General features: G+C 41.6%; 1 protein-coding gene across 1 annotated transcript in view; it reads right to left on the bottom strand. All coding sequences in view use genetic code 11, as the record gives it.

The window, feature by feature from the left end:
* EGR_07326 (hypothetical protein) overlaps positions 1-4,228 on the bottom strand; it is a gene marked incomplete at both ends in the record, with an annotated part of 6,846 nt that extends 2,618 nt beyond the window's left edge. The window contains one exon of the mRNA XM_024496575.1: positions 4,219-4,228. Within this exon, the coding sequence (XP_024349051.1) occupies positions 4,219-4,228 (10 nt within the window). The remainder of the gene's footprint in view (positions 1-4,218) is intronic.
* Positions 4,229-14,182: the final 9,954 nt, after the last annotated feature.

The raw sequence follows: 14,182 nt of genomic DNA, 5'->3' as shown, positions 1-14,182 counted from the left end.
CCAATCTTCCTTCTCCACTAAATCCGAGCACATCACACCACAAAGCAGCACAAATGCGCACAAAATAATTGTATTTGATGAGTGTCAGGACCGACCTTTATTACAGAACCTAACTTGTACCATCTCCTCAAATGTGCCCTTTTCGTATCTGACAAAATGTTTACTTGGGGATTCTGAGGCACGCGAACAGTGATTATGTTTCCAACATCCCTGGTAACTCACCACCATTGCAGAAAAGCATATCAATGGCAACGTCCCGATATCAACCTGACTCAAAAATAGCATACGCATTTAAGTATACACTCCCGATTTCAGTTAACTAGTCCCATCCAGAGGCTGATGTGCAACTTGTATTGGTCGAGAAGTAGTCAATTCTAAGCAGTGGAACATCTAGGAAGTAATTCCCAATGCTGCTCACAATGGGAACGAAACAGTGGATCCACCGAAAAGGACAAGTTGCACCAATGATATCTTCCTCCTTCCGGCAGACAACAAGCGTACAGCGCCCTTCGCTTGCACGCCACCGGTTCCCAATGCACCGACTACGTCGCGATGGCCAATAAAGAAGAGGGGTTATACGATGCACTAAATGCGAAATGGCAAAGTGGGGCGATATTTTTACTCAAACTGCATGCTCAACTACACAGACTCATCACTCCCCCATTCCCGCTTGCATTTTTGCCATCTTGGCAGCATAATCATCCGCCTAGCCCATAGCCTTCAAGTCCTCCTCCACGTCCATAAATACTAAACTCCATTCACAGCGATAGGCCCAAGCAGGTCCTCAAGGTGCAACTACTTCGAGACGCACCACATTAAAAGTCGCGTCAGTCGCACATTCACCACTCCTTCAGAAAGACTTGCATTTGCAGAACTGTACAGGTTGAAAAAGTAAAAGCGATAATAAGAAAGCTAGACTGTTAAAAGTGGGAATGAATGAAGTCAACCAAATTGTTGAGGATGGGTAAATTTTAACCCATACCCCTTTCAACTGTTAAAAGGTGGGAGATAGCAGCGGTGGAAGCAATTAGTATTAAACGGAAAGGAGCTTTAGGTGAGAAGAACGCAAAACAAACTAATGGGAGGAGTCACTGAAGATTGTACAGTCGCAAGTATTCCCCTAAAATTGTGTCCATTTGCCGGTGCAGTCGCTGATCTTCAGGGAGCTACTGGGAACTTCAGCGTTCTCGAAGTCAATGCACAGTTCCAAGGTATTCCACGCAAAGACATCGCACATGATCGTTGACACGGGTTTACTACCCTTCCATTGCATGCGTAAAAAGTTTTCACCATCTCTACTTCCCGATGACAATGCTTCTGGGCATGTGAAAATGCATGAATTCTCACCAATCGAGGAAGTTTTTAGAATGAATGGAAATGTATGGATCTTCATGTAATGGAAATACACATCCTAATGCAATCTTCTTGTCGACATTTACCAAATGGGAACCAATATGCTGTGAATATCCACCTTCTTTGAATACGAGGTGCAGGATTCATCCTTGCAACCTAGGTTTGGGATAAAGAACGAGCAAGCAGTGTGCAGTGGGTGAAAGCTGCTACCTCTGTTAAAAATGCAAATCAGTCTATCCCATAAGTCAATTGCCGTTAATTGTATTTCCACTTCTTCTTTACGAATAAGTAAAATATCAGATGTGAAATGGCCAAATCTACTTTCTCCACAGGCAGGATTCTGATATAGTACCACTAAACACAAAGGCCGCATTTCTGAGCGCCTCATAGGGACGGATGAAGTGACCAATACAACCATGCAGGTACTCAATAGAGGATGGAAGGAAAGTGGAGGCCACCACAATTCTTTCTACACCTCCTCATACCTGATTACCTATTGTACACTACTGTTTGAGCAGTATTTCAACATGAAAACGCATTTGAACTGTCCTGCTCGGATTTGAAGGGCCAAACGATTCATTTTGGTGAAGCGCAACTAATTATAACTCAAGGTTAAGTCATTATGATTTCGGGATTGTGGTGTATGGGAATATGAAGTGGTGCGTGAGACCAACAGACTGCATGCACTGTAACCAACACCACATGGCCAACGTCGAATAGATAATGTTCCGTGGCAAGCATGTACTGGACGCCAATTAACTTCGGCAGTAAAATTAGGCATTTGGGTTCAGACCACAGGTTACTGGTGGATTAAACACTGACATTCTGGTGGTTTGAGTGAATTTAGGCAATTTCACCCCAATTCGAAGGATAAAATCTCCTCATAAACAAGAAACCAGTGAGTCTACAACAAGGGCGTTATCGTGTTTACACGGCTTTGAGGCAAAGTTATCTAGGCAGTCATTTTCCACCGACTGGGGGCCACGACTTTTGATGAAGTATGAGGTATGATAAAGAGACAACGCTACACCTAAGCTAACGCCCTCGAATGCAATTTCAAAAAATCCCCAAAATACAGTATTTCAAATCTAGCAAGCATCACAGGGTCGGTGGAAACTAATAAGCAAACAGATGAACTTTGCCACTTATATTTCGGTTTAACAACGAAATTAGAGATGATCACGTGATCTAAGCTAGTGACAGTTACGTGGAACGTTCTCCATGACAAAAAATAAAAAGACATTTAAAAGAGAGATTCAAACAGACAGTCAATTATCAATGGCGGCCTATGCATATTAGTCCGATAACATCTCCACTATCACCGTACTTCTACCTCAAAAATAGATCAGTTTTTAAACGATGAAAGGGTATTAAGGATTCATCGATTCATTCGTCGATGTTGAATACGAATTTCAAGAGTAGATCATGGAAGGCCCTTTAACTGATAGCATGGCAGCACTTTCATTGGAGTGTCTAGACCTACCCTTCAATCTTACTCGGCTTGAAATGGTGAAGACGGATTTCATGAGATGAAGTAAAATAACCCTTTGTAAGAAATGACCACCTAAATTTAGCCTCTGATGGCGCAATAGGCGTCATGTTACAGAAATACGAAGCAAAACAATAGAAAAATCAAGGTTCTAAATTAGGCTAGCAAAGCAACGTTCAGCCAAATAGTTGCAAAGCTGACGATTTAAATATCACGCAGTAGAACTCAACACTTTCTAGTTGGCAAATTCAAGACCATCTACTTGTGCATCTACTTGGTAATGAGGTCAAATAAGGGACTGAATCAGCGAACGGGACCTAAGTTCTGATGAATCTATATAAAAGGAAGCCAAAGGCGGCACTTAAGATAGCAGCTATGAAGGCATTGCTTAATTTTTTCGCAATTAAGGTATGCCTGTCTGACAAGAACATCCATCACGGCATCTCAGTCATTGCATGGGTCAAGCAATTACAAATGCAGCTAGTTATACAGCTTGGTAAAAATCCTGCTCAAAAACCAAAAAATACAATATTCACCAGTTTTGATGTTCCAAATATAAATGATTATTATAAAAAACCGTGATTCAGTGCAACCCTATTTATAATAAACTGCTAAAGAACACATGTCTCATATATGTGCGGCGCGACAGACGAATAGTGATGAGAAGCGTGGGAACCTTTTCGTAGCATAACAAATTCGATCAGAAAGATGATCAGAATAAGGAAATCAAAAAACACTCACTTTGGTAAAACGTATAACCCACAGTCCAGTTGAACCAGCTTAGGCACAAATTTGGGGACTTAACAACCATTTTCAGCCCCCAAAACCGTGGCTGCGCATGTGTATTCTCACAGAAAAGAGGTTGAATCACAACGACGAATGCTACTGATACAAGACACGACTGTGGTGGAAATTCTTAGACCTTCCAGATGTGACACATCGGCGCTCGCGGGGTTCCCCAAAGAGCAGACGACATCTACTGCTTGACCGCTAGGGAAACAAAGCAGACACCAACTCCCGCTAAACGTGCATTTGTCCTGGAATAGTTCAAAGTCAACCGATAGATTGACTGAAGTTGTTTTGGATTAACAGGTTCAAACTCTCCTTGAGTATGTGAGCATAATGACAAACACCATAAGCCTGGAAAGAGGGAACAGATTTACTCTCCAAAATATATATAGGTAGCAAAAAAAGTTAACAGTGGATTCAATTCCAACTCAATTTCGACTTCAAATACTTTTCAATTATGTACGGTAAAAACGGGATTCCCCACACCTCTTATATACTCACCTATAAACGTGCGCTGACATGAAGACAACCCGTTCCCACCACCCAGAGCCACAAAAAAACACTTGTCCTTAAAAAAACTTGCTTACCCTGTTCCATGGTAATACAATCCAATTAACGCGGGATAAATCCATTGACGTGCGGAGGAATGAACAAGTAGGCCAGCCAATCACACAGATGCCCGCTGACCTTGAATGAGAAGATAAATGTAGTTCATGCAGCAAATAATTATCAAAAAAAGCCATTGTACTATGATTAGAACCGAAAACACCGGCGAAAATTAGCTCGAAAATTCGCTACTAAGAATGCATGTCTATACAAGAAAAGAGTAATATTATTAGTGACTTTGATGGTTTTTAATTTATTGTTCAGCACATGAGTGTCTTTCAAAAAATCACCCTAAGTTAGATAGTATATTTTACTTTATTTTGCCACCTAGAAACGTTTTATGTTAACATATATTATTTTACAGTGGGGAAATAATTTGACCGCAGCTTGTGTTCATTTTCAATTTAAGCAATTTTTTATGTTTAATTACCTAACTGGGATATAGTGCCTATGGGCTGCTGTATAGTTTTGTAGATTACTTAATTGCATGCTTCCTAGAATTTGGATTAATATACGCTTTTTGGGGGTGGTTGGTGGACACACCTTACTTTTACCCTTTAGCCACAAGTCATTGCATAGTTATTCCGTGGGAAAGCTGTACTGTCCAATTTGTTATAATATTTGCATCTGTAACATAATTCACGCTCAGCAGTGTGGAGCGAGGCTCCTCGGTCTCCGCTTCCCGATTCCTAGCGTTCCTAGACAAGCCCGGTTAATTTGCTTTGGACATCTTTAGTAAAGGCGACAAGATGGATAGGGAAAATACAATATTCAAGAAGGAGGGGAGCCGCAGTCACTAGGTAAGGGAGAGGACGATCCGGTTACAAAATTTGAATTTCCTGATTGCCTCCTCCCTGAAAGGCACATTAAAACAACATAAGTATTACGGCAGACACTTTACGTTCTGAGCATTCATGGACTTCTGCATTTCTAGTTAAAACATCAGCGCCAGGTTTTGTAATGACCTCAATAATCACCTACCCAAAGTTCAGATTTGGTATGAGTTGGTGTCCCAGGTTGAGCCAAAAGTAAACGAATGGCTTTTTAGGGGCCTGAAAGTGTTTGTTTGAAATGTTATAGCAAACTTTCATGCGTCGCGACTACGTCACCCAAATTTCTGGGTACAGCTTTGATTGAGTTCTTTTCAATGGAACTGTGTGTAATTTGAAACGAGTTGAAGGTAATGCTTAAGATTGTATTTGGGACTCTACTGAGATATAGCTCAATGTTTAACAATAAAAGAACCTGTTTTACATGACTGACCACTTAAAATCACGTCTGCTCCACATGCATCAATTCCCATACGATGCAAACGTTAGTGTTTACTAGGTATAGATGTAAATCTAAAAGTCATCTCATAAAAGTGCCACATTACGTGTAGCGCATTGGTAAATATAAAGTGGAGTTAGTGGAAGGCGTGTGTGATTGTGGCGGTTTCATTACTTTGAATAGGTTTGTGAGGCTTAGGAAGGGTTGGAATAACAACTGACCCATTATTTATCGTCTTCTGCAAGTTTGTTGAAATACAAAAGGCTCCTATGGCGCCATTTGTTCTCGGGAGGGAGAGACCTGCGTTAAAGCTGAGCAGATATTAGGTAGGTAACAAAAGTGATGTGCGACGCGAGGGAGAAGCAGGATCTAACAGGTCAGGTAGTGCGTTATCCGACAAAATCTTGAACAAATCGAAACCAATTTATTCTTCTCCTTACTACTTTTATTTTGGAGAATATTTAATTCCTTGATTGCAAAATTGGTTTTGCTTTCTAGGGCTGTCTGCGAAGTAATAAAAATACTTGCATGCGATGCAGGCGGCGGTGGCTGGGTGCACCAGTAGATTCTTGACAGATTGCCGATTTGGGAGTTGATTGTTCGGTCGAGTGTGGCATTGCGACTGTTGTCTGAGGGAAGTTTGACTATTTTGCAGATATTTGTAGCTAAAGACGCAGCTGCCTTAGGATATGGAGTTGTGAGTGCGGGTGCTGAGCCACTGCATTCGATGACATCGCATTTGTGATGCAAACGAGATCGGTGCGTAAGAAAACCATTTGCTCTGAATTACATTGCCGGAGTATCTGTTCCTTCCAACCTGTCCCCCGGGGTAGAGCGCTTTCTGTCTGCATTCGCTACGCTACTGCAGCTGGCTTTTTGTGGCACTCAAGTTTTCAATGGAAAGTGTGGACAGGAATCGCCCTCTATAGCATTCGCATACTTTGAGTGTTTGCCTTGTGTCGCTCTGCCTTTCATATTACATAATAGCTAAATTTCAGTGTGCTGTTTTTGACCTTATATTGTGCTCATTGTCTTCAAATCAGTGTTGGGTGCAATTCCTGGATGTGGTTCGCTTCTAAGCCGACTACATAACATGTAGTGGTGGTGGTGGCAATTCGTGAGTTTTCGGATGCATAAGAGAGGGCGGTTCCTTGAGGCTGTGTATGACAACTACCCTTGATGCGTTTTGATGGACTGGTGCATGCAGTAAAAACAAAAGTGAGTGTGTCTATCCATTGGTGAGCATTAGATGCCAGCGTCGTATGTAACTTGGGCTCGGATGCAAACGTGATACATTGTATCGGTTTGGAATGTCTACGGTTCGGCTAGGGACAAACATAGAAGAAGTTTTGGTGCTGCTTTCACTAAGGGTAGATGTAGACCATTCTAGGGGTGCCGATGAGTGTTTAAAAGCATCAACTTTGCATCGCAGGCTTTGATATAATCGAAAAGGGAAGCACCTGGAGACTTATTTTTTGTTTGTCTTTCGTCCAAGGTTGATAGCGACCACCGCCTCATCCATCTCTCTGGAGGGTTACTGGTCTCATACCATAAGCACTCTTGTGGTTGCCCATGTTTCCGCCACCACTTTCATCAACTACAACTTATGATTGACGAATATTATTTGACTTTGTGCCGGCTGCAACTAAGACTGACCTTTGGGCTAACTTACACGAAGCATGCAAAGATGTCTAGAAAAGACATCATTCTTTAAACTGTTCTTTGTCAGTGATTATTTAGAATTACATTTCACCAGACCCATAGTATGCTTGTGCGCCAAATGCATGTAACGTGGACCTTGGCTGAAGAATTGTGCATTTTTAGATGGACATTGCTAACCACTCGATGTGAGCAGACCGAGAATATATCCGTTAATGCAATAAAAGCACCACATAGAAGGAAACACGTTAATGAGAGATACAAAGACGGATAAAGCAGTAGTAAAGGTTTAAACTGTCGTCTTTACCATCATTGAGTCTAAAGGGAAATATGCACCGCTGAAGATAAAGGAGGGCATCCGTCCTGCTTCAGACAACACAACCACTACCCACAAAGTTGTGAAGACTACATAGACACAGTCCCCTTTTCTTTTGTACCTCCGACTGATGCTTCTATAAGTCAACCACTTCTGAAATGCACCTACAAACCAGAGAATAGACTGTTGATGGAAAGAAGCCTTGATCATTGCCTAGGTCTTAGTATTCATCCTACTCACGTAAGTCGATAGGCAGGCATATAGGTTGTTGGGACGATAGGTGGACAGGGAGATGGGTGGCAATCGCAACCTATGGCAGATGCATTTTTAACATTTCCCCCATATTACCTGTAATTTATTGAGTGATACCAAGCTAAAGGAGTATTGGAGGCTCGATTTGCAATGATTAGGAAGCCCCTTCAAATTACCTCTAAGAACATTCTCATGTGTCATCGGATCTTGTGCATCCTACGAGTTATTGTTATTAAACAACAACACCGTTTCCTTAATTAAATGACAATAGGCTCTTACTTAACACATGTATGTTTGACGTAAATAACATGTGGACTGCCGAAACAGAAGCTACCACAATGCTGTTCAGACAGAAATATCTGATATGAAAATGGTTTGATCTCAGTAGACGCTTGATTTCATCCAGTGTAAAAGTATGCCGATTGTAGGGAAGAATGGGAAGAAAAGGACACAAACTATGAAACATCTGAAATTGCTGATGAATGTGTGTGGGCAGAAAGTGGTAAAATGCAAAGCACTTTCCATAAGAGCAAGTAAGGAGTGGAGTGGAGAAGAAAGTGGAAAACAAAGGATAACCCTGGCTGTGATTAAAGATAACTTTAATGGGAGGGCGAGAAAAAGGCATGTAATTATGCAGTAGAGACGATCACATAATCTCCTTTCACAGTGAAAGGCCGTAGTGACGGTTTTTCGTCGTCATGTGATGTCTGCATTCCGCGTAGACGCCTGCCGTACCGTCATCTTGGTTCATTTCGGTTCTTTGAAACAGATGAACGTTTGCAGACAAAAGCGGCACCTGAAATTTGTTTGACAATATGTCCATTAACTAAGTACCGTGCTGAGCTCCTGGTTTGTCAGTGTACTGATACCTAATCCAGGTGTCATTTTCCATCTTAATGGCAGGTTTAACTTTGCGGCGTTTGTGTGGAGTCTTGCCGGTGATCTACTAATCGGGTTCTGGCATATATTCACGACGTAGGCATCAATGTATACACGTGTAAGTCAGTGACGTCTCGGCTCATCTCGACTTTTCCCGCAACGACGTCTCCTACTTGTCCCTCAAAGTAATTGCTTGTTGCGTGACCTTGAAACCATCTCTTCATTAACCAACCCACTCATTTCACTTAAGCAGGCTGATCTCAAGTTGTGTAACCAGGAAAAGGAGGGAGATTTAATGATTAAAAGAACACACTAGTACCATTGGGGCGTCGTTCCACTCATTTCATCTTTGCAACCTTGAGTTAACCTCCGAAATCCATGATATTTGTGTAATTTTATTCACCTACAAAAAGTAAACAAATTAGTCGTTGCAAACTAGTAACGAAACTCCTTATTTTAAAATAGATGTCGGACAGAGTTACGCACAGTGCCACTTACGTTATTGAAGTAACTTGAAGTGACCATGTTAAATTAACTGGACGGATCTGAATGCACGCACTGCAATCATTGCGACCTTGTACACTACTTGCCTTATTTTCCTTACCAAAACTAGCTACCTTAAAGTAGTAAGAATATAGTTGCCAAACCTGTGGGACTTTTGATCGTTATGAGGTTCACCGCAGTCCTAGTTGCACGAAAGGTAAAGATTTGTGGTCTTCTATTTCTTCTAAAAACTGTCGATAAACGAATCTTCTCTATCACCATGTCCTTTATGACTACGAGAGTGACCCATATGCTACATTTGGTAATAAGGATGTGAAAGCCTTATTTTTAAGTGTGGCGATTTTACGTGCATTGTTTGGATAGCAAAGCTAACTCCCTTAGCTAAAATGTGTACACTGTGAATAGCTGATTTTGCGAAGTCACTACGGAAAAGCCACCAGACCAAGTGCCAACTTCCGACGAGTTCCCGATTCAAACGCGGTGGCCAATGGCGGATGGTGATCAAAGGAGACCTTTTGAAAAACACTCTACCCTTCACAAGATGTGACTTTTACACGAAACGGAAAGCCAGATAATTTTGAAATATGCCAACACCTGCCACATCGAACTTTGCTTGATGTCTTATGCCCAGAAGAATATATGCGGCACTGAAACCATTCACAATGCTGCAGCGTGTGCTATTATTAATCAAGGAAATAACAGTCTCACTGGCATGGCAACTCATTTTGCCATTTTTGCAGCCGGATAGCTAATGAACCCATTTAACATAATGAACTGCTACTGCCGAAGGAGAAGGCTGACTCAGGCAAATGTTGAGATTGTCACTCAGAAAAAGATAAAGGGAGCTCTTCAGTAACTACGTAGGATTTTGCATCTCTATGATCTAGGATACCGAACCTTAGCATCATGGCCTCTATCGTTATTTAGTAGCAGTAGTAGTGCCGCCTACCAATTGCCTTCAGAAGCATCGTGGAAATCTACAATTCCGAGGTCAAAATCGAGGTTTGAAGCATTGCAGATGCACGTACCTTTAAAGTGTGCAAAAGTGGGCCTTGATACGAATTGTCAGCATCCTACCTGATGGCTGTTATTGGCTATGAAAATCAGACTGTTATATGGGTGACGTACAGGAAGGAATCCACTTGGTATTATCGATATTAAAAACAATTAATGTACAGAAGTTGAGAAGATAAAGGAGGAGGTAAAAAAGAGAACTTAGTGTACCTGTTCTTTATGTTACTTAGTAGGATCTGAACGGTTTTGCAAGTGTGGCCTTTACTATAGACATTTAAGTGGATTTTAATAAAAACACGTGCAACCCAAATTATGGTAGGTTTACATCTTCCTTTCCTTGTATTTATTTTACAAGTGAACGATATTGGATTCTGACATGATGGACGTTATTATACAGTGGAGTAGTTGAGTTCAGACTGCCAGTAGACTCGATCTAAAACCTATTTTTCACTTTATGCCAACTGCTTGTGAATATCAGCCACTGGATCAAGCTTAGGCTTCTATTGGTAAAACTAAAGCTCTCTCCTGCTAAAACTTTAATTACGTGGCGAAACCCCCACATTATTTAATCATAATTGAGATTGTCATGCATACGGTAGCACTGGTTCATTTAAACTTAAGTGACAAATCATGGGTGGATGTGTATATTTTAAGATTTCCCTAGTCAACGTGAAGCATCATGTAGTCTCGACAGTTACACAGGCAGTGATTACTTAAATCCAGTTGACAAAAGGGACTACACCTCTCATAATAGAGCTTGGACAAAGTGCCTTCTTACCTCCGTGCAGAGGCGATGCTTACCGTAAATTGACGGACCATTTGGCGCTCTGAGGGCATTCTCATGGCCGATAGGGATCAGGGAAATAGAAGGAGAAGAAGTGCCAGAAGGACTCAACAGAGTGCAACAGCATTAGCTAGTTAAAAAGTTGAATGTTTTGGGTGTGTCTAGGGTTAGTTACACAACCGGCGTTTTGGGGATGCGGGCGAGAGTTAATTAATGTGGAGTATTTCAAGGTAAACACAATGAAGGCCGGTCCAGCTTTGTGTAATTAAGACACTATATACAACAAACCGTAGGCATTTAGAGCGAAATGACGAAACAAGGTCTACAAACGGAGGCTGATTCTGGATAATGGGTGGCTTCAAACGTAGCAAAGCGCCTAGCCGAATCTAAGGGAGGTATTAAAAAGCAGGAATGCATTCCGTCCATAGTGGTGCAAATTAAAACTTAAAATAAAAAGTGCAGATAACTTTTGAAGTCGCTGGCTTTTATTTATCTCTCTTAGTCGATGCAACAGCAATTCTGACAGCAGCGACCTCATCGGTTTGGCAAAAGTGGTCCGCATCCTAAGGGTTTTCGGAGAAGCCTTAGGCACTTCGAAGGATTAGCAGATGATATTTTGTAGAGGGAGGTGATGAGTGCAATAAATGGTAAATTTGATGACGTTAGCGGTTACGTTTAGGGAAGGAAATGTCGGGACTGTCGCATTTTGATTAGCTTAAAATTGAACAACAAACATTCACCGCATTTATTGGATCATTAAGCGTTGCATCCAGGGTTTTGAAAAAGCTATCAAAGGGATTGGTAGAATTTTAAGGTCATCATTTTGATCAAAGGCTAAAGCAAGACACCGCGGTGGTTAAATATCTCCATTCACACAATGCTAGGGAACGACGATGATTATAAAATTATCACATATGGAATTAGGAGGAAGACTGGGAGCGGAAAGCTCGGAAATGCTCCGCCAAAGACGAGTACGTTGACACCAGAGGGTTAAATCTTCGAGTAAATTCTTCAGAAGAAAAACAATCTTCGAAAAATTGCATAACTGCCAGTGGGAAAGCTTACTTATTTCCATGTCGTCTAAAGGTGGTTTAAAAAAGATAGTAAAACATGGATATTGGGATGAATCTTTAGCGCAGCTATGTAAATGCATGCGGTTCCTTCAGGAAGTCCATTCAGCGAATGCAAAAGTATGTCAAGGAGTGGTGACATTACAAAGAATACGCAGAGAAAAGAGAGGATTAAGTGAAGAATCTTTATTATTTCCTTTCTACGAAAGGCTCACTACCTCCCATCAAGATTAATTTAGTGTGAACTAATCAAAAATTGTTTGCAAATATATTAGCAAAGTAATGGCAAACAAGTGGTATGAGATGGTGAAAGTGTCAATACTTGTTTTGATATAGCTACCCAGATACGCCATCTTTAAAAGGCTTTAAATAGGAACCAGCTAAGAGCGGATTCAGGTGATTGGGTGGGTGATCTTAGAGGTACACTGTCACGCCAGTGATTTAAGGACATCCAAGGCTTCAGTGGTCAGACACGTAAAACCCAAAAAGACGGCGGCTAGTTCCACAGTGTTGAATTATAATCAGTATTATTCCATCCGGGCTATGTTTTGGTGTCTTTCGCAAAAAGAAAAAAGAAATACACAGAAATCAAAATGCCGTGAAGATAAGACCTGTTGCCACAAATGGACTTGATATGTTTGTTTGAAATGGGACAGAAGAAGAAGTGGCGTTCAGCCCCATCTATGCGGCTTGAACGAAGTAATTAAGAGTAATGCCATTTGACCTGCGCCAAGTCGTCACCGAGGTCTGAGTTGCAATTGCTCATGTGAATGAAATGTCATACCTTGGTGATTAGGAGTCCCAGAAATTGCGTGATCCACCACCACCAATCGTGTACTGGAATTTCGATCCAACTGCTATACATACTGGCTGAGTTAATCCCACGGCGGTTACCTGTTATACAGTGAGCCTGGAATTGGATCTGCTATTAGCGATGGCACATGCACCACGCAAGTTGACAGAGAGCCTCAGGGAGGAACTTCAGGAAGACGTTGACTCACTCACTAATATTCATTAATGTCAGCATGCCCGAAAAAACCTCCCTACTTCACACATGGTGGACGAAAAACGACAACAGATGAAAACAAACGCCTACGTGTTCCCCACAGGTCAACTGGAGACCAACGTAAAGCACTGCACACAAGGTTCGCTCCCCCTTGCACCTCACACAGCACTGCTTCATCATTTGCAGCCTCCATTTATCAAATTTTAGTCTTGCCTGGATTTATTTCATAAATCGGCTTGTTTTCAATGTCTGCTGCCCTGTGACAAAGCAAGGAAAGGACAATTTCACAAATTTTGCACTCGCTGAGGGACTAGCTTGTGGTCGAATCGTGATTGCTGATAGAGAGTGATGGCTTTGTGGATGCGTTGAACGACCCTGTTTGGTGGTCAAAGTGGATGTCTGGGAAATGGGAGACGTAGGTGTTTCCAACCTCATTAAAGATTGTCTCACCTTTTTCTAGTGTGCTCATACTTCTTCGAGCACTCATAAAGGTCCAATGGGATGGCAGGCGATGGCGTTAGAGGTGTTGTAATGGCATATGCGCTTGATATTTTAAAGAGCCCGATTTTGTTTAGTTAATTACCTGATTTTTGCATCACTAAAAAGCAATTCTTAGGCAAAAATATTCCTTTGAGTCAGACTAGGAATTTTACCATAAGGAATGCTACTGTATCTGTATGGAATGTCATGCATTCCTCATTATCATTTTCGAGCCTGCAGATCATGAAAAGTTTATAAGAGTCGCAAGATGCTGAGCATAGCAGGCAAAGCGTGGTGCGTACACAGATCAGCGTGTAAGGCCAAGCCATACCACATGTAAATAAAGACGTAAAAGTCGCAAGATGCCGAGCCGCAGTGGGACATGTGCAGAAAAGTGATGTCTCAAAACTGGCCGCACGTTTGGCAGTCGATTCTGTGCACATTCAGCCACCTTGAAGAACGTCTGATCGACGCATAATTTGCCGTGTGACGACGTTGCATAAGGAGCAAATGATGGTGATTTTGTCCTACCGGCAGATCCTTCTAGGGCGAGATAAGCAAAAAGATAAGCAAAAACAGGTAATCATAACTAAATTTACATGAAATTTTCACACAGCAAATTTAACTTCTTCATGTGTTAAATTAATTCTGAGGTCTCCGTTTGGCACAAATTTCCCTTAGAAACGATAATGATGAATTCTGCAGACTCCAA

This window comes from Echinococcus granulosus (genome assembly GCF_000524195.1).
Source record: "Echinococcus granulosus chromosome Unknown EG_S00074, whole genome shotgun sequence".
Taxonomy (NCBI): Eukaryota; Metazoa; Platyhelminthes; class Cestoda; order Cyclophyllidea; family Taeniidae; genus Echinococcus; species Echinococcus granulosus.
This window is presented reverse-complemented; position numbering and strand designations above follow the sequence as displayed.